The sequence below is a fragment of the Cupressus sempervirens genome, chromosome 1 (genome assembly GCF_028749045.1).
Source record: "Cupressus sempervirens isolate cs-2001-9-10 chromosome 1, ASM2874904v1, whole genome shotgun sequence".
NCBI classification, from domain to species: Eukaryota; Viridiplantae; Streptophyta; class Pinopsida; order Cupressales; family Cupressaceae; genus Cupressus; species Cupressus sempervirens.
This window is the reverse complement of record NC_143118.1, coordinates 353,282,170-353,309,236: the sequence shown is the minus strand read 5'-3', so window position 1 is coordinate 353,309,236 and position 27,067 is coordinate 353,282,170. Positions and strand designations below refer to the sequence as shown.

General features: G+C 35.4%; 1 protein-coding gene across 4 annotated transcripts in view; it reads right to left on the bottom strand.

Annotated features, from left to right (window-relative positions):
* LOC149577691 (inositol polyphosphate multikinase alpha-like) overlaps positions 1 to 27,067 on the bottom strand; it is a 111,770-nt gene that overhangs the window by 1,795 nt on the left and 82,908 nt on the right. For 2 of the 4 annotated variants that reach the window (XM_089825177.1, XM_089825185.1), the window contains exons 6-10: positions 13,733 to 13,930; positions 2,726 to 2,787; positions 2,516 to 2,571; positions 2,308 to 2,365; positions 1,990 to 2,192 (exon numbers count right to left, since the gene is read on the bottom strand). In XM_089825177.1, coding sequence (XP_089681303.1) covers positions 1,990 to 2,192; positions 2,308 to 2,365; positions 2,516 to 2,571; positions 2,726 to 2,787; positions 13,733 to 13,930 — 577 coding nt within the window. Of the gene's footprint in view, positions 1 to 1,989; positions 2,193 to 2,307; positions 2,366 to 2,515; positions 2,572 to 2,725; positions 2,791 to 13,732; positions 13,931 to 27,067 lie in introns of all 4 variants that reach the window. The other 2 variants (XM_089825193.1, XM_089825194.1) reach the window with 1 other exon arrangement.

Here is a 27,067-nt window from a genome sequence, read left to right as displayed (position 1 = left end):
ATCATTGCTTCTATCAAATTTTTTCTTCCATTTGTTCTGTTGCACAATGGTAGATTTGATTCTGAATGTTTTAATAAAATGTTCAGATGCCTGTGATAATCATTTTAGGCTAGTTTTAGCATTATGTCCACCATATCTTCTTCTTCCATCATGCAACCTATGGCTCACACTAGATTGTGAATGTCTTTGATCTTCATCAAATGATCCTGCAAAGGTTCCTTGTCCGTCATGATAGAGAAAAGAACACTTATGAGAAATAAGGCTCTGCCTTTTATTGATGTCAAGCACAGATCTTATAAGTGCTTACAGATCTTTGCAGAAGTTTTTCCTAGTGGACCCTTTGGAAGGATCTCATATGTTATTGATAACTTGATGAGCATGAAAGCATCTCAATTGCATTCATCAGACTTGTTCTAGTCGTTATCCCTAATATTGGCATTCTCTATTTCTAGGTGTTATTAGTTTTGCTAGTGAACCATTGGCTGCCTTTGAACACAATGATAGGTAATGAATCCATCCTTCATTCAATATGAAATAAAAAAATTAAAACCTTGTTATAATGATGGAAATTAATAAATAGCTAGATAACATAGGAAGAAAAATGAGAGAATAGATGATTAACTCATATCTGCAATTGTTGGTCTTATTGATGGAGCAATCGCATTTTCCATTATGTGGAACTGCTAATGATTTTACTTCACCTTTTCCAACTGTTCCATGTTAAGTCTACCTTGACCTTCTTGCATTTTATTTGAATGGATGTCAGAGCCTCTAAGATCATGTAATTAAAAAACAAATTAAGAATTGGTCATTGACTATGGCTCACTTGTTGTCATTGATTCCTTGAAGGTTTCTCAGCAGCAGATTGAAACTTTTATATGGTTATTTATGCATTCCACAACTCTTATAAATCCTTAGAGAGTGCTATTTTTGTTTTGCAAGGGAAAGTGATTGTATATAGGATCAAATGGTTGCCAATTTTCAGTATTGTAGGTTTGTAAATGGTATGTCCAACAGTTGGAGAAGCTGGTAGCAAGAAACAAACTCTTGTGGAGGGTAGTTAATACTTGGGAAGCCATTTTTCTGTGAGATAATATCAAGAAGAGTAAATCCAGAACTGTATACATTCTGATCCCTTTAGGTTTTGTGGTGCAGCTAGCAAAGGCTCTGAGAGGATTCAGCCACCTTGCATATTGGAATCTCTTCAGCAATGATGGTGACAGGGCAATCATGTTCTGAAGTTCTGCATTCTTTTTCCTTTCTCATACTAATTATGCTTCCATGAGCAGCAGGCAACCTCCTCTTCCTTGTAGATGTCTGCAATTCTGCTGCTAGGCATACATCTGCAAAGGGTTACCACTGCATTAGCAGTATTTAAGAGAGCCAATTACAGTTTTGGCTGAGCCTTGAGATCCTCGTAATATCCATTGCAGTGGTATCTCTGGCTCTGTCGAAAAAGATTCAGTCTGGAAAAACTGCTATAGTAGAGGAAATATCTCAGTTGCTTACCTAGCAGCTAGCACTTTATGGAGAAGAAAATCATTGCTGATAGCATTCTTTATTGAACAGCTATTTACTGTACATTGTATCATCAGCTGGAGATCATTTGCATTAGCTCCTCGTTTGGTGAGGTGCATGTGTTGGTGTATGCAATGCCCTAGGCCCTCTGTATATGTATGCATTGTCACAAAAGAAGCGAGGGTGTCCACTAAGACTACTGTCAGATCCTACATGAATTTGTCCATACTTAAAGACCATATACAACATATAGTTGAATATATGTCTACCAATGACTGCTACAGTCATTTCCAGTTGTCCGTTTTCTCATATATTGTAATTAATCTAATGATGACTCTGTATTGCCATTTTATTTCAGTGCATAACTTATTTTGTTGTATATCATATTTACCGGTTGGGGGATCACACAAAGCATAAATAAAGACCAAATAAAAGAAATAAGATTATCAAGCTATTTAACTCATGTCTTACCAAGCTTTCAGCTCTAAGAGTTGTGAAAGAACACCTCCTGGATCACCATAAACTAAAGATGCAAGTGAACAATCCGGATCTGTCTCAGAGAATGGATTTGTTGAGACAAAACGTTTCAACGCTAACCTAACCTCTTCAGTGCTTAATACATTGCACCACTCCTTGCCTGGCTTCCATGTGGCTTTTGTGGTGGTTTCATAAACCTGTGAAAACATGTGTTGTAAGATGATCCTGCATTGAATGAAAGCAACCAGGGCAAAACATATTTAAATGATTAACTAATACAGGAATCTACATCGTTGAAGTATATATGCTGACCTGCAACCCTGATATGCGGAAACCTAGAAGAGCAGAAGTGCTGTGTACATCTTTATCTCTGCACCAAGTTAATTATCCTTTTAAGTGCAGAAAATCTAAAGATATTGAACAAAGAAATATTTCATATGGAGTTTTCTTTTGCTTAAATAATAGAAATTATGATGCTCCTCAATTTTCCAGAAGCATTAGTATGTTTCAATAAAATTACAAGCACTTCTTGATATATTCCTCGGTTGCCCCTGGATACCATGTCCGTGACCCCATCTGCCAATACCATAAAGTTGCATTAGAGTAATGGCAATATGGTAGTTTATACACTAGTTTACGAAATTCCACAAATTGCATAAACAAAGACAAATCCATCTAGGACTCATCCACCCAATCACTTACTGTATAATAACGGATAGACTAAAAGTACCTTGATATCAATCACTGAAGGCTGATGAAACTGATAGGTCAAGTCCTCAATTACAGCATACTGTGCTGGCGTGTTAAGGAAACTATTCTACATTATTTGCAAATATAAATCAAGCAAGACTTCTCAAATTTCACCACAGTAGTCCAATTATATGAATATTGTTTTCCCAACTATGAAAACACACCACTTAGTACAAACAACATAGCCATTGGCATTGAACTAAATGTTTGACTCTAAAAATATGATATTGTGGAAAATCTTAAATCATACCCAGCAGGAAAAGAGTGCATGTGTTCACAAGGCACATTACCGAAGGGAATAATAGCAGTTTCCCATTTTGAAGAGCGTAAATGGTCAGAACTTCCTTGTCTTAAAACATAAGAAACCTAAACTACTTTTTAAAAAGTTCACAAATGATGTGATGTATATTGAACTCCTCTCCTGTGTACTTTACAAATTATCTGTTTCCCAGATATTCCAAGCAATTTTTACTCTTACTTGGCAAAGCAATTTTGATTTCTTTATCTAAGGCTAACATAACTTAGGCTGATTCAAATTACTCTAGTTCGATCATTTTTCGTATAATATTTACTTGCATATCCATTCATATTGATTCAATTAATAAAAATCACACATTTGGAAATATAACTATGGCAATGGTGTTATATCATTGCTATCATTTCAAAGTCATTAGAATTTGAAGTTAGGCAGTTGACGACCCTAGAAGAATGAACCAGCATGAAAAATGTCATGGAGTAACAATGACAGCCTAGCAGATCATCAACAAGGGATGCAAACAGTAAGAAGGCCCTGCACAGCCAATGCACTTGCAAGGAAGGACATCGTCCCATAACTACCTACAGAAGGGCTTTTAGTTGAGATAAAGAACCATGATACTACAAAAGGTGCTGACAATAGCAAAGAGCCAGCTAGTAAAAAAAATTGTACTTGAATTAAATATTTTAAGTATTTTGCATCTAATTTTGAATGACACTGCGCGATCTATCATCAAGAAGAAGAGAACCGATGATCACAGAACAATCATCGGTTCTCAACAAAATATAATGTCTAAAAAAGATGTCAATTACACTAAACATGATAAAAAATCTGCAAAAACCTTAGAATAGGAAGAAGAAGTCCCTTTTTATGAAACAAAAATCTCAAAGGATTCTTGGACATCTGTAATGCAATAGCAAAGTCCATCTTGCTCAAAACTACTGGATCTAAAATCTGAAATCAGCCCAAACTAGGCCTGTTGCCAAAAGGGCAGAAGGATGAAACAACCAAGAAGCCAAGCAGGTTAAATCGAATCACACAGAGACTGATACAAACTTGAATCCAGTAAATGAATCCGCCCAATTATTCCACTGACACACAAATCCTCTAGAACAGTATTTTGGCAAAATGGCAGTATAATATTGAAACAATTGCAAAAATATCTTGATTCTTCTGGGTCGAATTGATTCAAATTGAAATTGTATTACATATATGCCTTTTGATTTGCAATTTTGGAGGAAATCCCAATTGAATGCTGACTCAATTTAATTGTGATTGAATTTCATTGATTTTAGTTGATTGATAGTCAGCTCATGGGATGAGTTCAGGACTCAACCATCTAATTTGACATTGTGTTCAGTATTTCTATTGGGGAGTGAAACAAGGAGTACTAACTTCCAGTTCAACTATATGAGGTGAATATTTGAATTATCCACATTTATAACTAAATCTTTTCCAATGAAAAAAACTAGCATAAACTAACTAACTAAACTAAGGTTAACCTTAAATAAATGGGGTATACATATTATAAAGTATAAACCAACATGCAGCAAGTATACTATTCTATAGCTATGAAAATAAACTTAGTCAGCCATTGATGTAGATATGAATTCTACAAATTTCACAGCATTGTCTGCTAACTTCATTCAAGCTCACCAACCCGAAAGTTGTCCTCAAGTTCTTGTTATATGCTTTCCTTAAAATGGATGGCAAAGATTCACACACATTGTACAGCACTGCTAACCACTCTTGCAAGTAGACATTTGAAATCCCACACTGTACTTTTTATTATTGGTCTAACAAAATGTACATTGATAAATCAGTTAGAGGCAGCACACTTTCGTTTTACTAAGTAATAAAACCTGAAAAAAGAGATTCAGAACATTAAAGAACTTATATTTTCCATTTGGTTAATACTGATTTATGGATTATCTTAATAGGTTTGAAATCATAGAATGTGAATCATTGTCCATATTTGTTACATCCCAAATTTTGCCCTAATTTTCTTTTATGATAAAAATAGCCGTTGAACCAAAAATAAGATTTTCATGATCAAGTAGTTTATAACCGTTGTGTCCATGTGAAATGGATTTAGTTGTTAGTCGTTATATTCATGTGAAATGGATTTAGTTGTTAGTCGTTATATTCATGTGAAATGGATTTAGTTGTTAATCGTTATATTCATGTGAAACGGATTTAGAATTTAGCCATTATGTTTTAAGCAAAATGAATACGGTTTTATAATCATTATGTTCATATGAAACGAAAATAGTTTTAACCATTGTTCAACCAGTTATTATTTATGGTGAAATTGTTAATGATATTATTAAGTAAATTATGAATTATGAAATTGATGTTTTGGCGAGAATGATTGTTTTGAAGGTTACAGGATAAAGACTCAAGAAAGAGGGGGAAGCATTACGAAATGAGGTTATTCGGCATCGGGACTATCATGTGACCTAGTTATCAGGAAGGTTAGGTTGATCAAAAGACGCCATGGCAGGGTTGTTAAGCTTGACAATTAAGGTTTAAAGTGGAAAAGTTACATGAGCTATAAATAATATAAAATTGTAAAATTAAATAATAAAGAAAAAACTTACCTTTAAATTTCTAAACAACGATATCATTTAATATTATATTAATACTTTGATTAACTTACAATCAAATATTGCATAGTGCCACTATGTATATACTTAATTATAAATTAACCAAAATAATAATAAAACATTAACGTATATCTTCTTATCATTGTTTCAACGTATCTTACTTTCTAACCGATGGGGAGTTTCATGCATAATACAATCTTGTAACGGCAGGAGACGAACAGCCGATTGATATCTTTATTTATACAGCCTTATCGTTTTGGGAGAAAACCTGTCTCTTCTTACTTCCGTTTCAGTCTCTCAGTTTATGTCTTCTGTACCCGTGCGGGAAAGAACAAAAAGTCTTGTCTGCAGAACTGGATACGCACGAACTCATTCACCCGACATTGCATGAAGTCATCCTTGCATGCTTCTGAGCCACGGATTCCAGAACCAGTTGAAGTTTACCCCACACAGAAGCATACAATACACTGAAGATAAGTAAGGATGATCTGCATTTGTCCATATCTTCTTGCATGCGAATTTCATCTCTATTTTGTTCTTTATTCTCTGAGTCGGGTTGGATGAATGTGAAGAGTAGAAGTATACAAATTGAGTCATAGTATCTCACATGTGCTTACCACCTTAGTAGAATATCACTGAGCATAGTAACTTGTTAGCAATAAAGCATGAAACGTCCTTGACAGTGGTGATAAGGAAATAATAAAAACCATTAGATCTTTCTTTCTTTTCCACGTATATGTTTGAATTTTATCTCAATGTTTCCTTGTGATAGAACTGTATCAGAACCACCCAGGTCATAATCTGTGGAGATATGTTAAGAACTGATCCGTATCCATCCATCAAAACAGTAATAAAAATCAAGTCTAGTACCCATAAAATTTGAGAAAGCCGAACCAAAAACTTATGATTAAGTGTAAGATTGAAATGGATTCAGGCATCAAGAATCACTGGTCTGAAGATCTGTTGATGGTGAAAAGATGTAGATGAATCTGATACAAGAAAAATAAGGTAGATATCAGTAATTGTTAATAGATGAATAATTGTTAATGATCTAATAATCTATATGGCTCATGTAAATCCACTTGAAGAATTAATTGTCAAGCTGAGCGGTGGAGATCGAGTTATAAAACCCACCTTTGAAATCCCTGGCCAGGGCGATAAAAAGGGCATTCATGCCACAACAAATGATCGCGTTGTTGTCCTGATTCTTCAGCTATTCAAAAGCTGTTGGGACCTCAACCCACCTGAGTACTCCAATGACTGGATCGATGAACATCCCAAGTCCGACCTCAGGGTAGGGAGGGTCGTTCTATTCAATTAGAACTTGTGGGGATAAGTAAAAAGGTCCGCGGTTGGGAGGTTAAGCCCACGTTAATGCTTCTCCTCTCACCAAAGTCAGAGCTTGGTCAATTAATTGGAAAAGACTCTTAGGAAATCAGTACGTATCCGGTTTATTTAAGTTTCTTTATATATATATATATATATATATATATATATATGTATGCACCAATTTACTGGGGAAGCAGCAACTTGGTGGGGAAATACTAAGGTAGAGTTGAACATTAGATCAACAGACATAACCTGGGAAAAGTTTGTCAACATATTTAGAACACGGTGGCTACCTCAAACCTTCTATGATCAGAAACTCATGGAGTTTCAGAATCTGAAACAGGGGGAAATGACAGTTCATAAATATTGGGAGAAATTTATCAGATTACTTAAATATGTGCCGCCTTACCAGCAGGATATTAATCTAAAAGTAAGAAAATTTATCATGGGATTGAATAATAGAATAGGGGGAGCCATGGATGTTTTAGCACCACGAACCATGGAAGAAGCCTTGGAAAAAGTTGTGCGTCAAAAGCATAAAATCAAGAAAGATGATTCCATCAGGGACAGCAAGAGAAAAACCAATTGGAATTCAGAAGGTGCAGAATTTGGACCACCAAGAAAACAGTTTAAGGACTTTAAGAATAACAAACCTGATAATAGAAGCAGTGGAACCAGAGATAATCAGGGAAACGTTCATGTAAACAAAAATGACAGGAACAATGAAAAAAGAGGACCACCAGGAGGTTGTTTCATTTGTAAAGGAAATCATTTTAAAAGACAATGCCCTAACCTCAATCAGCAACCACGCCAACCCTTGCCACAGCAACAACAGGTTTTTCAACAAAGAATTCATGCAGCCCTAAATAATCAACAGGCAGAACAACAAATAGGCCCCATTGAAACACCGGGTAAGATTTATGGTAACCCTGTAACTATTCTTATTGATACTGGAGCAACAGAATATTTTATTTCACCTAAATTATTAAGTAAATTTCCAAAAAGATCTGGCTTTATGGCACAACCGTGGATAGTCGAATATGCAAATCAGACAAGGGCTAAGGTAGAGCAATGCTTGTTCGAAGCCCAAGTTGACTTTCCAAACTTTTCTACAGAACTAAATTTATACGTAGCACCATTAGGATCTTACAACATTATTATAGGAATAAATTGGCTCAGCGAGCACAAGGCTAATGTAGATTGCCTAGCCAAAACAGTAAGTTGTGTGGATGATCAAGGCAGGCCTACAAGTATTTCAGGGGTCAAACATAAAATAAGAGCCCAGCAGATTTCAGCAATGCAGCTTAAGAGGTATGGAAGAAAAGGTTGTGAGATATTCGCAGTAAAAATTGAAGATTTAAGGAAAACTACACTCGGAGATGAATATATTTATGAAGATGGGAAAATTAAACAAAAACTAAAGGAATCTTTTGAAGAAAAATATCCCTATCTAAAGAGCTATCAAGATGTATTTCCTGAGGAACTTCCTGGATTACCCCCTTCTCGGATATTTGATTTCTCCATAGATTTAGCACCAGGAGCGGAACCTATATCAAGAGCCCTGTACAAAATGACCACCACAGAACATATGGAATTACAAATTCAATTACAAGATATGTTGGATAAGAAAATGATTCGACCTAGTGTCTCACCATGGGGAGCTCCTGTATTGTTTGTAAGAAAGGATGGAACCATGAGATTGTGTATAGATTATCGGATGGTTAATAAGGTCACCATCAAAAATCGGTATGCGTTACCCAGGATAGATGATCTATTTGATCAAATGAAAGGTGCGACCGTGTTTTCGAAAATCGATCTGAGATCTGGATATCATCAATTACGGATTAAGGAATCAGACATACATAAAACTGCCTTCAGAACCAGATATGGACATTATGAGTTTACAGTCTTGCCATTTGGATTAACTAATGCCCCTGCAGCTTTCATGAATTTAATGAACAGTATATTCAATGATTGCCTAGACAAATTTGTGTTGGTATTCATAGATGATATTCTTATTTATTCTAGAAATGAAGAAGAACATCAGAAGCATTTAGAGATAGTACAACAAAGACTTAGAGAACATAAATTATATGGAAAATTATCAAAGTGTGCTTTCTACCAGAAGGAAATTCAATATCTAGGGCATATAATATCAGCATAGGGCATAGCAGTAGATCCATCTAAGATCAAGGCAATCAAAGAATGGCCAATACCCAAAAATGTGTCGGAAGTCAGGAGTTTTATGGGATTAGCTGGATTTTACAGGAAATTTGTTAAAAACTTTTCAAGAATAGCTTATCCAATCACAACACTTCAAAGAAAGGGAAAAAAATTTATTTGGACAGAAAAATGTCAAACGGCTTTTGAATATCTAAAGGAAAAACTGACTACTGCACCTATTTTAACAGTACCCGATCCACGGAAACCATTCACGATAGTCACTGATGCTTCAGGTGAAGGACTAGGGGGTGTGTTAATGCAAGAGGGACAAGTCATTGCATATGAGTCTAGAAAATTGAAGAATTATGAACAAAACTATGCACCACACGATCTGGAATTAGCAGCCATAGTACATGCCTTACAAATGTGGAGACATTATCTGATTGGAAAACCCTTCGAACTTCAATCTGATCATCAAAGTTTAAAATATATCTTTACTCAACAAAATTTGAATGCTAGACAAAGGAGGTGGTTAGAGTTCCTAGCAGATTATGAATTTGACATAAGCTACATTAAGGGAAAGGAAAACAAGGTTGCTGATGCCCTAAGCCGAAGGAGGCACATTTCGGCAGTGACTAGGATAAAAGTTCAATTGAGAGACCAGATTTTACAGCATTTGGAGAATGATGATTTTTATGCAGAAATCAGTTTGGCACTTATTAGAGATCCACAGGATTCCAAATATTCAGATTTTAAATTAGAAGATGATGGACTGTTGAGATATCGCCACAAGATCTATGTAGCCAATCAATCTGAGCTACGTAGATTAATTCTGGAGGAGTATCATTCAGCTCCATATTCAGGACACACAGGAGTCACAAAAATGTTATCAAATATAAAACCCTCATACTTTTGGAAGGGAATGAAAAAAGAGATAATTGAGGTTGTAGCAAGTTGCTTAGAGTGTCAAAAGGTGAAAGCAGAACATAGATATCCAGCAGGACTGTTACATCCAAATGAAGTACCTGAATGGAAATGGCAAATAATATCTATGGACTTTGTACAAGGGTTGCCTATGACTCGAAATCGACATAATACTATTTTGGTCGTAGTTGATAGATTGACTAAGGTAGCACATTTTATTCCAGGAAATTTAACTGATGGAGCATCTGAGATAGCCCATAAATTCATAAAAGAAATTTTTAGATTACATGGGGTACCGGAGAAAATTATTTCAGATCGTGATACAAGAGTAACTTCCAGATTCTGGCAGACATTATTCTCAGCCTTGGGCACTAAATTGAATATAAGTTCAGCATATCATCCTGAGACAGATGGCCAAACAGAGCAAGTTAATCAGGTATTAGAGGATCTTCTAAGGGTTTATTGCATGGATCGACAATATCAATGGGAAACGTATTTGCCATTGGTTGAATTTGCATACAATAATTCCTATCAGTCTTCAATTAAAATGGCACGTTTTGAAGCCTTGTATGGCCGTAAATGCAGGACCCCAGTAAGCTGGAATCGATTAGAAGACAGAGTTATAGTTGGCCCAAAAATGCTTCTAGAAATGGAAGAGCAAGTACTTCAGATCCGCCAGAAGTTAAAGGAAGCTAACGACAGGCAAAAAAATTATGCTGATGCGAAAAGAACACCCAAAGAATTTGCTATAGGGGACAAGGTGTTATTAAGAATTAAGCCCCAGAAAAGTACTATTAAATTCGGCAAAAATGCTAAATTGGCCCCCAGATATGTGGGTCCCTTTGAAGTTTTGGAGGTAGCTAACCCGGTGGCCTACAAGATTGCTTTATCTCCAGCCCTTGCCAGGATGCATAACGTTTTTCATGTGTCCTACCTTAAGAAGTTTGTCAATCATCATGAACATATGATTGATTGGAAGCTGTTGCAGGTACGAGAGCCAGGGGTGGTAGAGGTAAAGCCAACCAGAATACTCGAGGTGTGTAAGCTGCACTTACGAAATCAAGAAGTGACTCAGTGCAAGGTTCAGTGGGATCAGTATTCAAAAGATAATGCTACGTGGGAAGACTATCATGATATTTTTCAAAGATACCCTTATTTATTTTCAGAATCTAGAAACTGAATAATTTTCTTATTTCTAAATTTAATTATTAATTTCTTTGATACTATTTCATCATGGACGATGAAAAACCTAAGGGGATGGGTATGTTACATCCCAAATTTTGCCCTAATTTTCTTTTATGATAAAAATAGCTGTTGAACCAAAAATAAGATTTTCATGATCAAGTAGTTTATAACCGTTGTGTTCATGTGAAATGGATTTAGTTGTTAGTCGTTATATTCATGTGAAATGGATTTAGTTGTTAGTCGTTATATTCATGTGAAATGGATTTAGTTGTTAGTCGTTATATTCATGTGAAATGGATTTAGTTGTTAGTTGTTATATTCATGTGAAACGGATTTAGAATTTAGCCGTTATGTCTTAAGCAAAATGAATACAATTTTATAATCATTATGTTCATATGAAACGAAAATAGTTTTAACCATTGTTCAACCAGTTATTATTTATGGTGAAATTCTTAATGATATTATTAAGTAAATTATGAATTATGAAATTGATGTTTTAGCGAGAATGATTGTTTTGAAGGTTATAGGATAAAGACTCAAGAAAGAGGGGGAAGCATTACGAAATGAGGTTATTCGGCATCGGGACTATCATGTGACCTAGTTATCAGGAAGGTCAGGTTGATCAAAAGACACCATGGCAGGGTTGTTAAGCTTGACAATTAAGGTTTAAAGTGGAAAAGTTACATGAGCTATAAATAATATAAAATTGTAAAATTAAATAATAAAGAAAAAACTTACCTTTAAATTTCTAAACAACGATATCATTTAATATTATATTAATACTTTGATTAACTTACAATCAAATATTGCATAGTGCCACTATGTATATACTTAATTATAAATTAACCAAAATAATAATAAAACATTAACGTATATCTTCTTATCATTGTTCCAACGTATCTTACTTTCTAACCGATGGGGAGTTTCATGCATAATACAATCTTGTAACGGCAAGAGACGAACAGCCGATTGATATCTTTATTTATACTGCCTTATCGTTTTGGGAGAAAACCTATCTCTTCTTACTTCTGTTTCAGTCTCTCAGTTTATGTCTTCTGTACCCGTGCGAGAAAGAACAAAAAGTCTTGTCTGCAGAACCGGATACGCACGAACTCATTCACTCGACATTGCATGAAGCCATCCTTGCATGCTTCTGAGCCATGGATTCTAGAACCAGTTGAAGTTTACCCCATGCAAAAGCATACAATACACTGAAGATAAGTAAGGATGATCTGCATTTGTCCATATCTTCTTGCACACGAATTTCATCTCTATTCTGTTCTTTATTTTCTGAGTCGGGTTGGATGAATGTGAAGAGTAGAAGTATACAAATTGAGTCATAGTATCTCACATGTGCTTACCACCTTAGTAGAATATCACTGAGCATAGTAACTTGTTAGCAATAAAGCATGAAACGTCCTTGACAGTGGTGATAAGGAAATAATAAAAACCATTAGATCTTTCTTTCTTTTCCACGTATATGTTTGAATTTTATCTCAATGTTTCCTTGTGATAGAACTGTATTAGAACCACCCTGGTCATAATTAGTGGAGATATGTTAAGAACTGATCCGTATCCATCCATCAAAACAGTAATAAAAATCAAGTCTAGTACCCATAAAATTTGAGAAAGCCGAACCAAAAACTTATGATTAAGTGTAAGATTGAAATGGATTCAGGCATCAAGAATCACTGGTCTGAAGATCTGTTGATGGTGAAAAGATGTAGATGAATCTGATACAAGAAAAATAAGGTAGATATCAGTAATTGTTAATAGATGAATAATTGTTAATGATCTAATAATCTATATGGCTCATGTAAATCCACTTGAAGAATTAATTGTCAAGCTGAGCGGTGGAGATCGGGTTATAAAACCCACCTCTGAAATCCCTGGCCAGGGCGATAAAAAGGGCATTCATGCCACAACAAATGATCGCGTTGTTGTCCTGATTCTTCAGCTATTCAAAAGCTGTTGGGACCTCAACCCACCTGAGTACTCCGATGACTGGATCAATGAACATCCCAAGTCCGACCTCAGGGTAGGGAGGGCCGTTCTATTCAATTAGAACTTGTGGGGATAAGTAAAAAGGTCCGCGGTTGGGAGGTTAAGCCCACGTTAATGCTTCTTCTCTAACCAAAGTCAGAGCTTGGTCAATTAATTGGAAAAGACTCTCAGGAAATCAGTACGTATCCAGTTTATTTAAGTTTCTTTATATATATATATATATATATCTGTATGCATTCTTCTGAAAGATTTCTTCCATGCATTTAGTCGTTCCTTAATTTGAATACTTTTAAGCATACTAGATAAAATTTTAGAATAATTTGATACTCAGTAATTAAAATAGATTCAAAATCTTAGATATTTGTTTAGATATCTCATCAGATGTTAAATTCAGTAGATTTATAATTGTGGAATTAACCGTATGTTACAATATTTACTATATCCTAGAAGATATAATCATCAAGAATCTTTACTTGAAAATGCACGTAAAATTATTTTTAAGTAACTTGTGTCTGGATATCACACATCCCAGTCCCATCAGAAGCTTGATAAGACTTTATGCCATAGAACCTTGGAAAGAGATCTTGCACGATGGATGGTATCATTTGATCTGCCCAAAACTTCTTATAAAATTCAACTTCATGTTGTCCTCTTTGATTATTTTGTAAAGGCTTGTAAAACCGGCCTGCTTTGTCAACGAGAGGTCCTGTGTTTCCTCCTGCCAACAGAATCTATCAAGTATTTATATACTGAATTACATATGCAAGTTGCAACAAGAATGCAGCATCATACTTTCTGAAACACGCCAGCTCATGAAAAATTCAGAGAAACAAAAAGTGTTCTAATTCTATGTGATACATGCATTGTACCTGACAAAGTTAAAGCATAATTTAGAAATTATTGGTGAAATAATGTGTGCAAAATATAAAATTAAAATAGTATGCAAACCAAATATCATAAATCTGTGCCAAAATACACTCATACATACATGCACAACTTGGATTTCATAAATTCCGTCCTCTTTATTAAATAGATTTGAATACAGCCTAAGTTAAGATTTGTATTGATATTCCTATTCTCTTTCATTCAATGAAATGATGCAACTTCTAACCAATACATGTTTTTATATTCACATGCTCCAGTTCAAACCAAATGCAACTCATTGGCTATAAAGTATGGCATTATCAAACACTGGCTATTAAGTACGGCATCATTAAACAAGTTAATGACGCTTGTCAACAATGTAAAAATCTGTAGGTTGAGATCCTTGTGCTAAAGTGCTTGATAAAATTAAGCACAAAACCTTCAATAAGAATAAATATTGGTAAAATATGATCAATATAAAGTTATTATCTTATTATTACATTCACCCATAAAAGATTCTTTATCTGTTAAAAAAATTAAGAATGGGATCATTAAACCTAAAACCAGCATGCTTGCAATTAGAAATTGTAAGCTACCTTATAATTCACAGAAATGGCTTGTGAGACATCACCCCTTTGAAATGAAATTTTAAAATTTCGAAATGCCCCTTATATAAAAAACATACAAAAGAAAATACTTCAATAAATTTTTAGGCAATGATTTTTTAATATGATTAATTAAAAATTAAAATTGATTATAAATTTTAATTTGCAATACTTCACATTATTTCACTCATAAAAATAGAAGGGGAGTTTGACCTAGCAAGGAATTCTAGGAATAATGTAATGACCCTTCTCAGAGGCTGCGTTATAAGGAAAAATTATTATTATTATTTAATATTATTTGCATAAAGTAAAAATTAAAAATGGGTAATATTACATAGTAAAATAAATTGCCTTTAGACATGAACAAACTAAAGTCATTTTCTAAAACATAACCGTGTGGAAAACTGAAGATAACAGAAAATTAATATTATATTAATGGATTAGCGGACACTACTAATTAATCTGCATTAACGAATGGGATTCAACTTTTAAGGAATGACTGGTGATCTGAAAATCCAAAGTATTCCTTGGAAGAGTGGACTATTTTGTTGTACTTGTGACAGAATCTAGCAAACAAAATCATATTACAAATTTGGAATCCATGTTTTACTATTAAAAAAATGATGCAGGGTCCTTATGTACTGTAATGTCCCAAATTTTGTGCCTTCTAAGAATCAATTATTTTCAGAGGTTGGCCTCTTATTAGAGGTCTCCTTGGCTAATGTGGTGATCAGGGGGCCCTTTGAGGGTCATTCAAGTTTAGTCTGCTAACCATTTGGACATCTATTTCAGTACTCTCCATCTTAGTGCATCAGTTTATTTTTGGTCTACCTTCCAGGGGTCTTTTAGGCTTTATTTATAAACATTTTTTAGTAAGTCAATTGGACATTTGGGTTCATAGTATTTATGGCAAGTCATTTGTATGGTCAAAGGGCACAATGAATATATCTGAAAAGTTGTCAAGATCAATTGTTGGTTTGATATTTGGCATTTAATGAATTTTAATGATTTAACCCTCACACTTACACATTTGACATTTTGTCAAACAATTGACAAGCAAACTTAATTCCACAAAATAATTCTGAACAAGTCCTTTGACTGTGTTGATAGATTGCAATACATATATCTTCATTTTTACTTGATGCAAGACTTTGAATTTCTTTGTTTTTTAATATATATATAATTGAAAGGAACAGATATGGATAAATCTGAAAAAAATTCCTGATGTTTCTAAAGCATTCAATTCTCAATAATCACAAGCAATTTTGTTATACAACAATTATCAGCCTTACAATTTAATACTTCAGAATTATACTTACTTGGCCAAAATAAACAAATACAAAGGAACCTGATTTGTCCCTTCTTCCCAGTCTCTTCCCAAGAACCAAATCGCAGCCGAAGAGGAAATTTTTGTGCTGCAAATATAGCCACAATTGGGTGCCAAAGATAGGCATTGAAATACAGAGATCAAATGCAGGTGAGAGAAGTGATTCAACAGCAGATCAATCCAGTTCAAGGTGTGGAAATGAACATCAATGCAGCCCCAATATCCCATACTTCCACACAGCAAATAGGCACTCGATTGAAGTTGCAACAGCTAGCAGATTTAGGTAGTAATGACAACCAGATTTGCAATTATTCCCAGCGACTTAAATTTTGATAATGTTGCTTGAGGAAGCACCCAGGTTTGGTGTCTAAGAGCAGAAAACTCTTATGCTGCACAGTAAAAATACATGCCAAATTCCATTCACAGTCTAACGCCAAATTGTGGAGCTAATGCACAATAGTTTCAGGCTTTCAGCTAAACCAATGTCCAGATTTGTGAATTCTAAATCAGAATTCCAAATCAACAGAAATCAGAGATAAGAATTATCAATCTCTTTCGAATATTTTTGCCCTCTCAGTCACACTTGATACAGTAAGAGAAGACACTTAATATTTCTTCAACAGACAATTGCTCCTCAATTACAATGGATACAAAAAGAGGAGACAATAATAAATCTCAGAAGTGAATCTACAATACTTCATCTATAGATCCAATGAAACGACTCAAAATTCAGACCCTTATACTTCAGCAAGGGCATCAATATTCAGAACCTCTGAAAAAGCCACAAAGGCAACAAAAGCAAATAAATAACCAAACATGTTTTTTCCAATGAAATGAGCTCATATTTATCATCCCTTGTTGACAAAAGTTTCCGAAAAGAACTCAACTTCAAAACTGAGAAAGTTTCCCAAAAGAACTTAGCTCTTGAAACTTTCCTACACAACTCTTTTAGTAACATTTAATACTTGGCTTAGGCATATAATTAATTAAATAAATGGCCCCCTTCAATGATGACTCCACCCTCAACTTAAGTGAAGTTATAAAGTTAAATTATAACTTTATAATAAGCCATTTAATAACTAAATAATTATTTGGCCACTAAAAATATAATAACTTCCAAATATTTGTCATTTAAATATGTCATTTAAAATAGGAGTCATGCCTATTATTTCTCCATGTGACCAAATGCACTTTCCAAAAATAGAAAGGATTCATCTCAATCAACACCCGACTTACTACAAATAGTAAGTACACAAATCTGAGCCCAAATGAAATCCAATCTGAGCCAAACAAAGACCAACTGTCGCTTACTGAATTGTGGAGAAGACAAGACCCTCCTAGGCTAAGCCACTGCCTCAGAAGACCATCTATTCACAATAATTAGCCTACGAGGATCACAATAATAGGCTAATCTCTCAAACTTCGATACTCGCCAAAAATGGGGATATTACAGTCCTCCCTCCACAAGATCGCTTGTCCTCAAGCAATCCGACAACACAGTGAACTCCAACCTCCACCTGGATCCCGAATGAAGAAGTACATGGCATCTCTGTCAACATTGAACCAACTACATGTCAATATCATTAGGACCATCAATATAGCACCTAGCATTTGTGTTGATGATGTAAAAGTTAGGGCATCACCAGAAGATAACTTCATAAAAGATCTCATCATACTCTTCTACCCTATAGCCACCCATATAATATATACTAGACTAGAATCTAGATCATCACCAACAATCCCTAAGAAAGATGTAGCTACAGGAGAACCACTGCACTGATGCCAACTGTATCAATAATAGGTGTATCCACAACAAAATTTGTGGACATGGGAACAACACCAATTGCCACAACAGAAAACTAAATTGAATGTGTAGATGGTGAAAACTCAATATCATCAACATGTGCGCTATCATCAGAACACACATCAACAACCGCATACATATCACTAAACTCCTCCATAGATGGCTCAATTGGTGCACATATAGTTGCCACTTTGACTATATCATCCAATAATACAAAAGGAACCATAATAGTGAGGCTTGAGCTTCTCAACTCCACTCTTCCAAATTGATGACTGTCTATAAGGTTGTAACACCAAATATACCATATCACCAACCTAGAAAGAGTAAGTAACTCTTCATTGATCAGTATATTGCTTTTGCTGATTGTAAGGCTCTTAAATATTGTCTTTCAAAGTCCTCATAATATCCTATCTATCCTACAATAAATCGCTTGCATTGAGCACCCTACTATCACTAAACAACAAATCCATGAAACTCGAAGGATCATACCCATATAGGGCTCTAAAAGGAGTCATCTGAATAGTCATATGGTTAGTGGAATTCTAGCAATACTCACATAAATATATCCACTTCACCCAGGTTCACTGCACTGACACATAATTCTGCAAATAGCCTACCACCAAGTTATTAACAATCTTAGTCAGGCCATTAATCCAAGGGTGGTAACTAGTGCTCAAAGTCAATTCCATCCCACACAATCTGAAAAACTCCTGCCAAAAGTGACTCATAAATGGCTATCTCGGTCACTCACAATACACTGGAGTGAACCATGTAACCTAAAAAATCTCTCGAAAGAAAAATTGGGCTACCTATTTGTTGATAAATGTAATGATGATAAGAAAGAAGTGTTTGTATTGGTAAGGCGATCCAATATTACAAATATGTGATCTCTGCCTTGGGCCTTTGGCAAGGCAACAATGAAGTCCATAGATAAACACTCCCACTTCCTTTCAGGAATAGGAAGTGGCTGCAATTTACTAGTTTGATAAGTATGCTCTTGTGTGTTTTGCTAACGAACAAAGCACTCTCTAATGTACTGTTACAAATCTGTCTTTAAGTCCTTCCAAGTTAATCTCTCTTGAATCTGTCTGTGTCTTAAAGAACCCAAGATGTCCACCCAATGGGGAATTATGAGAGGCCCACAGCACAATCTGCCTCAAACTTGGTCCTAGGACCAACAAAATCCTCCCCATGTAAATCATCATTCATTTACAAGAGCATAGTCGTTGTCCTATATGGTACCATCAACAATACCAAATGTGCATTGATCTCTTGCATACTCAACAATGATCAATTGTCCCCAATCCTCAAATGTTTGTCATAACACATAAATGGGTTCTCTATGAAAGTGCATCAGCAACTACATTTAATGTACCCTTGACATATGAGATGTCAAAATCATAAGACAAGTTTTTAGACCCAATTTTGTTCTCTCTCATTGAGACTTTGTTGTCCAAGTAAATGCCTCAAGCTAGTACGATAAGTTTTGATGCAAACCTTCGATAATAATTGAGCTTAGCCAAAGCATGCATAATGGCCAACATCCCCTTGTCATAAATGCTAAAAGCTCTTTCACTACCCCCGAGCTTCCTACTCTCAAAGGCAATAGAATGGCAGTCCTGGGAAGGAACAACACCAATGCCCTCGCCAAAGGCATCACAATGCAACTCTAAAGGCCTCAAGGAATTTGGCAATGCAATAACTGGGCATGATGTCATAATTCGCTTGAACTTCTCAAAACCCTAATGCGCCTAAGAGGTCCACTCAAAAGCTCCCTTACAAGTAAAATCAGGAAAAGTAGCTACATGACGTACAAACCAACAAACTCTCTAAGTTGTGTTGGTATCTTTGGACTAGGCCAATCAAGTATAGCACAAACCTTATCAAAATCCATGACTACTCTCTCTACACCAATAAGATGACCAAGATACAGTAACTTTGACATACCTAAGGCTCATTTAGACTCCTTGGCATGCAAGGAAGTTGGTGCAGGAACACCTAGCCATCATATAATTACAAGAGATCATAATGGATATTGTAATGATTTGTTTTCATTCATATATGTTTCAATGTCATTCTATGTAATGGAATAAAATTAAAAAGAAAAGTTGTAACAAAAATGTAATGTTGTCCACATTGTTATATTTAAGGTCCCAACTGGTTTAATATGTCAAAAGTTGTAAAATGGCCCTTGAAAGGATAATAGCCATGTAAAAGGCTATTAAATGGTCATTTCAATATGTCTTTAATGTTTATGCAAAGTCACGGGATCACATTTGTCAAAAGTCTCAAAAGTTATCAAGAAGGTGAAGAGTTGCAAAAAAATGCAACAATGTAAAATTGCATTAAAGTTGTATAAGGAAGTCCAAAGGTCATGGATGGTATTTGTAAGGTCTAAACTGACCAAGAAACTAAAAAATGCATTGTAAGGTTGAACCAAGAAAGAGGAAAAAAAGGAAAGGAAGGAAAGGAAAGGTAAGGAAAACAAGTGAATATTGAAGCCCTTTTGGAGCACTTTATAATTGTTATTTTGATTGGCTTTCTAGTTCTCTGTTGTTTTCAAGCTCTATACGTCCATGTACAGCCTGAAAATGATGTATTATTAATATGGTAGAGTAGGAAAATGAATAATCCTTCCATTTCTTTTGGTTTGAGTTTATTTCATGCATATTTGAGAAAGTTATGAGCATTCTATGGATGACAGTTTTTCTCAGATTTTCAAATTACAGTCATATTGAAGCAACATGTACGAAAGTTTAATTGTTGCTTCAAGGAATGAAACTTATATTTCTAAAAAGAGGAATGAATCAGCTTTCTAATGAAATTGATTTGGTACATTTTTGTTAAGTTTTGTATAATTTATGACCGTCTTAGTGAAAATTGGTTTTAACCATCTTCAATGGAGTCACAGAAAATGGGTCTCGGTGTAAAGACCATAACTTTGGATTCTACCGTTGGATGTTTCTGATTTTTGAATATGTTGTTGAAAACCTGATTACGCCTAATTTGGACGGTTGGATTGAGGAAATTATATTTGGTTAAAAAGTTATGAATCTCTGTATACAGGTCTATCTAGAATGACAGAACACTTGTTATTTGATAATGGTGATTTGATGGATGATTATATTTAGGAAAAAGTATTGATGCCTGTAGAATATTGAATAAATTGTATTTAAGATGGAAATCCATGACTGATTTGGGGGTTCTTGAAGGGTTATAATGATACTTGCATCAAATTGGTATCAGAGTTCAAAAGATTTTGAGCGTGTAGATAGAAGAAAATCTACACCAGGAAGTGTTGGGTATTTCGATTCTTGTTGTGAAGTTACTTGGTTGTAGATGCAAGTTCACTCGCTGCAGATAGGTGGACATAGAGGTCTCGCTGCAAATAGGTGGACATAGAGGTCTACCAAAAGGGCCATAGGAGATGGTCCAAGGCTAGAGGAGATGGTCCATTGTGTGTCACCGACAGACTAGGGAGAGAAGCAAGAGAGGACTCCCAGGTGAGAGACAAAGGTTGGTGTTTGAAGCAACATCGAGAAGTGGACTTCAGATGAGAGATGTACCTTGGAGGCAGCCAACATAAACTCTACAGATAGGAGTCACAGTTGAAAGGGTAAAGAGGAAGAAGCAAAGGCATCCATCCAATGATGAAGACAAAAAGCCAACATATTTGTTTACAGATTCTTACCAGAGCATTTCCATGGGGCATGGAAATCTTTCAAGTCCGGCAGTATGGTGCAAGAGCACCTAGCCCTCATATAATTACAAAAGATCATAATGGATATTTTAATGATTTATTTTCAGTCATATATGTTTCAATGTCATTCTATGTAATGGAATCCAATTGAAAAGAAAAGTTGTAACAAAAATGTAATGTTGTCCACATTGTCAAAGTTAAGGTCCCAATCGGTTTAATATGTCAAAAGTTCTAAAATGACCCTTGAAAGGATAATAACCATGTAAAAGGTTATTAAATGGTCAGTTCAATATGTCTTTAATATTTATGCAAAGTCATGGCACTACATCTGTCAAAAGTCTCAATAGTTGTCAAGCAGGTGAAGAGTTACAAAAAAATGCAACAACGTAAAATTGTATTAAAGTTGTAAAATGAAGTCCAAAGGTCATAGGTGGTGTTTGTAAGGTCTAAACTGACCAAGAAAATATATTATGCATTGTAAGGTCGAACCAAGAAAGAAAAAGGAAGAAAAGGAGGAAAGGAATGGAAAACAAGTGAATATTTAAGTTCTTTTAGAGCACTTTATACTCGTTATTTTGATTGGCTTTCTTGTTCTCTGTTATTTTTAGGCTTTGTACGTCTATGTACAGCCTGAAAATGGTGTATTATTAATATGGTAGAGTAGGAAAATGAATAATCCTTCCATTTATTTCGGTTTGAGTTTATTTCATGCAGATTTGAGAAAGTTATAAGCATTCTATGGATGACAGCTTTTTTTAGATTTTCAAATTACAGTCATATTGAAGCAACGTGTATAAATGTTTAATTGTTGTTTGAAGAGATGAAACTTATATTTCTGGAAAAAGGAACGAATCGGCTTTCTAATGAAATTGATTTGGTACATTTTTGTTAAGTTTTGTATAATTTATGACCGTTTTAGTGAAAAAAATGGTTTTTCACCATCTTCAATGGAGTCATAGAACATGGGTCTCGGTGTAGAGACCATAACTTTGGATTCTACCGTTGGATGTTTCTAAGTTTTAGATATGTTGTTGGAAACCTGATTATGCCTAACTTGGACGGTTGGATTGAAGAAATTATATTTGGTTAAAAAGTTATGAATCTCTGTATACAGGTCTATCTAGAATGACAGAATTGAAGACTATGTTTTCAAGATTGACTTGTTATTCGATAAATGTTATTTGATGGGTGATTATATTTGGGAAAAATGTATTGATGCCTCTAGAATATAGAATAAATTATATTTAAGATGGAAATCCATGACTGATTTGGGGGTTCTTGAAGGGTTATAATGATACTTGCATCAAACACTTGCATCAAAAGCCTTATCCAAAATATCCAACACTATATTCAAATGAGCTATGTGATTATCCCACATCAATTGTACACAAGAATATCATCACTTTTCTCATGGTAAATTACAATGTCGCAGGAGCATTGGTCAAACCAAAAGGTATGAGTAAAAACTCAAAGTATCCACAATGACATCTGAATGTCGTCTTCTCCACATCCTACTCCCATACTCTAATTTGATGATAATCAGATCTCAAATCAATCTTGGAGAAGTAGCATGCCCCATGTAGTTCATCTATCATCTCATCAATGTGTGGAGTAGGATATAGGTTCTTAAGTATCATTTTATTCAACATCTAGTAATCAATGCACATATTGTGTGTACCATCCTTTTTCTACATCAAAACAACTAATGAAGCAAAAGGGGACTTACGTGGCCTAATGTGACCCATAACTAGTAACTCTTGAGTAGTCTTCTCAATCTCATCTTTTAGGCACTTAGGGTGCCAATAAGGAGTAATCACGACGAGCTTAGTGCCCTCCTCTCACTCAATGATGTGCTCTATGCCTCTATAAGGCGGCTTACTCAATGGTAGATTACTAAATACTTTTGAGAGTTTAGTTTTAATTTGTTGAATATCAGGTGATAAGTTGGTTAATATCAAGGTGATAAATTGGTTTCTATGTCCCATCAAGATTAGGTAACAATCTACATGTTGTTGGCCACTCAACTACATCATGATGAAAGAGATGTTGCACATGTCCAAATGAAAGTACCTTCCAATTAATGTCTTTGATAGATTTAAGAATATGAGTCTTACCATCAATTACGAGCCTCATTTCCATTTTCTTAAGGCTGAGATAGATGTCCTCAATAGTATGTAACCAGCTCATCCCAAGAACCACATCAGTACCTCCAATATCAACAATGTAAACATCTGGCTTAAATTCATAATTACTCAGCCTCATGGGAAGCTTGAAAATCATCCTGTTACACTTAGGTGTGTAACCATCAGCCACCTTAACTCTAATACCTTCAAACTCTTCGATCTGAATGTCTCTCTAAGATACTAGTTATGAATCAATAAAATGATGAGTGGCACCAGTATCCAATAATGCAATAACTCACAACCCTACTAAGAGATCTCAAAAGCTGAAAGATCCTCCCTTTCTCATGCTAGAAAGGTATACTACCTTAAGATTGGAATCATCAACAACCTCTTCATTGTTAAGAGCCCCTTCACTGGTTTTCTCACTCGTGTTCATCTGATTGTTCCAAAAAATCAAAATTTTGTTCATTATTGTAAAACCATTCCATAAGCCTATTTTTTCCTGAGGCTTCGAAGGGTAATAATGCTTTTCATCAAACGAACCCCTACAGTCAAAGCAAAGTTTTTTCCTCCATAGATCATTAAGTGTTTCTTGATCTAAAGGGGCTGCCATAGGTACCTTTGAATAAAAAGTTTCAGCTTTCTTTGGAGCTGCCTTGCTGTTCTAATTTGGAGTGGATCATTTAGAAGGAAATCTATTCCGTGGAGTGGACATTTCTAAATTCCTTTCTTTCTTCATAGCTTCCTGCAAGGTAGGAGGATCATGGGACTTAACCCAACCTCTAAGAGGCTCAGCCAATCACACACAAAATGTGTTGAAACTCACTGATCAAAGCCTCCAAGCTACTAGTCCGTCTAAGTTGTGCTAGCTCACAAAAATAGGACTCAGGATCCTTCCTATCGAACCTCTCAACAAGCTAGTCGACAAACTCCTAGTAGGTAGTGATTTGATCATGATTTAAGGATACTAACCCATGATATCACTAATCATGGGCTACACCATCTAAATGTAGTATAGCAAACCTGATAGCATCCTCCTCAGACATAGGACGCAATGAAAGATGTGTCGAGCTTGTGAGCCCTAGCTCTAGTTGTTACTCTCCCACTCCCATCAAAGTATATCATAGTCAATTTGTTGGCCGCATGATTCAATTCATTATTCACTGTTATTTCTCTCATATCAGGTCTGCCTCTAGAATATTCACTCCCCTGCCTCTAGAATCTATCAAAGTTAAGTTGTTTAACATGCTAAGGTAATGCATCCCACTTAGTATGTGTTGTAAGCACATTATTAGCAAAAGATCATGTCTCACCTTCAGCACTAGTCTCCTCCAACTTAGGTTTCAAGAAAATAGGACATTGCGGCTAGTCATGAGTACCCGTGGCATCTATCTTATCGTCTTCTCTAGACCTATGAGAACTATCTGCAATACTCCTCGCCCCTTGTCTCTGCTATGGCCTCTAGGTAATGAAATGCATTATAGAGTATCAAAGAGTTGTTGCAGTTCATTAGCAACCTGATGTTGACCAGCTGCCAATTATTGCTAACCATCTGCAATATTCCTGAACAAATCTCTAGTTTCTCTCTCTCTCTTTATCATTGCCTGTATTACCAACATTCCTATCACCCACAGTGCCAAACTAAATATCTGTATCAACTTTATTAGGTGGTGAGGTTCTACATCTGTGAGTGTAATGTACACCTAGAATGAATCTCTGTGGCTGCATATGTAAATCCAGTTTCCCCAAAATGGCAGGAAACTACTCTAATACCACTGTAAAGAGCCTAACTCTTATGCTAAAGAATTATGATATGCTTTTCTAAATTTGATTGTTGAGCAATTTTTTGGTTTTTGAAATATATGATTTTTTGGTTCTTCAAGATTTGAGAAAAGTAACTAAAATGCATGGAATGTAAATTGCAACTTCGAACTTCCTTTGTTTCATTATGCGAATATATGCAATCATGTGCAAATATATACAATGCACACACATTTGTTTCATAATGTAAGAACCTCGTATAGCCAATTTGCAATGCTGGTGTCCAATTCATTTGTAATGACCATGAACCCATCTTTGCTGATGATGCAGGTCTTCAATTAGCAAAAATGACCCCTTGAACGTATTTGCAGCCCTGAATAATTCAAATGCTGCCTCTATGCAATTGATCGTAGCCTTCCCAAACCTCTACATTCCCTTATATATGCAACACGGCTGCCCTAACTCGTATCGCAGCCCTACTAGAATGTTGCGCCCTATATGTGGGGAGAACGTCTAATTAAAAATGATTTTGTAGACTCATAAAGAGAGACTATTTGCAAATCACTCCAATAATGGGTCTCAACGGTAGCAATAAAACTTATAAATCAAGGCACAATTCATAGGCAAAATGTAACCAACTCAAAGTGCATCCAAGCATGATAGGAATTTACCATTCCTTCAGCTAACAATTCTTCCAACTTCTCAAAACCCTCAATGCCTTCAACTAATGAATTATAATATGCACTTGGATGGATCTATCAATTTTTGGGCTTGTATTTATAACAATTAAAATCAAAATCTTTCTCATCGCACCAATGGCTAATAGCTTCACCCACGCACTTTTCACTTAAAACCAACTTTCTTTTGGTTGCATAAATGAAGTACTTTTTAATTATCAATTGCACCAAGTACTTTTAATAGAACTTGACTTAGGCTTATAATTAATTAATTGAGTATAACTTATTTAATAACTTAAAATTATTTTCTTAGCTCAAGAAATTGTCTAGTGTCCATCCAAATGCAGAAACAGCCTGATTGAAAGCACCTCCCAAGAACACTGCTAAAAATAGAAACTTGCCCAACTGACTTACTATAACTAGTAAGTTGACCAATAGAGACCCTCAAATCAAGCCATTAGTTCACGAGGGTGACAATGATGAGCGAACAAAACCAAGCTCTTGAAACCTTCTAAAAATGGGACATCACAATAAACCAAGCTTATACTGGACCAAGCCTATGATGGCTTGGGAGGAGTCAGCCATGAAGCATGTAGAAGGGATCACAGTACCAAGGATGCACAAACACCTCACAAATGCATTATTCAACCCTCAAGGTAAGAATAAATGGATATTGGCGATGGTGAGCACCATATGAAGGAGGGATTCATTGCCTATAACATTGACAAGGAAGCTCAAGAACAACAAAAGAGGGAGAAATTCGTTAGAGGAGATATGCCTACGGAAAACCTAGAAGAAGAGATTGACCTGAATGAGTATGGTGCCACCTTGGGGCCATGCTTGAAAATGGTAGTAAAAATGAATGATTTATTTATCTCAAAAGGAGAAAGCTATGTAGATTAATTAGTGGAGAAATGCACCAAGGAGGGACAAGAGGCACCATATAAGACCAAATCAAATGCTCTGAGGCTAGTGATACCAAACCAAAAAGTTC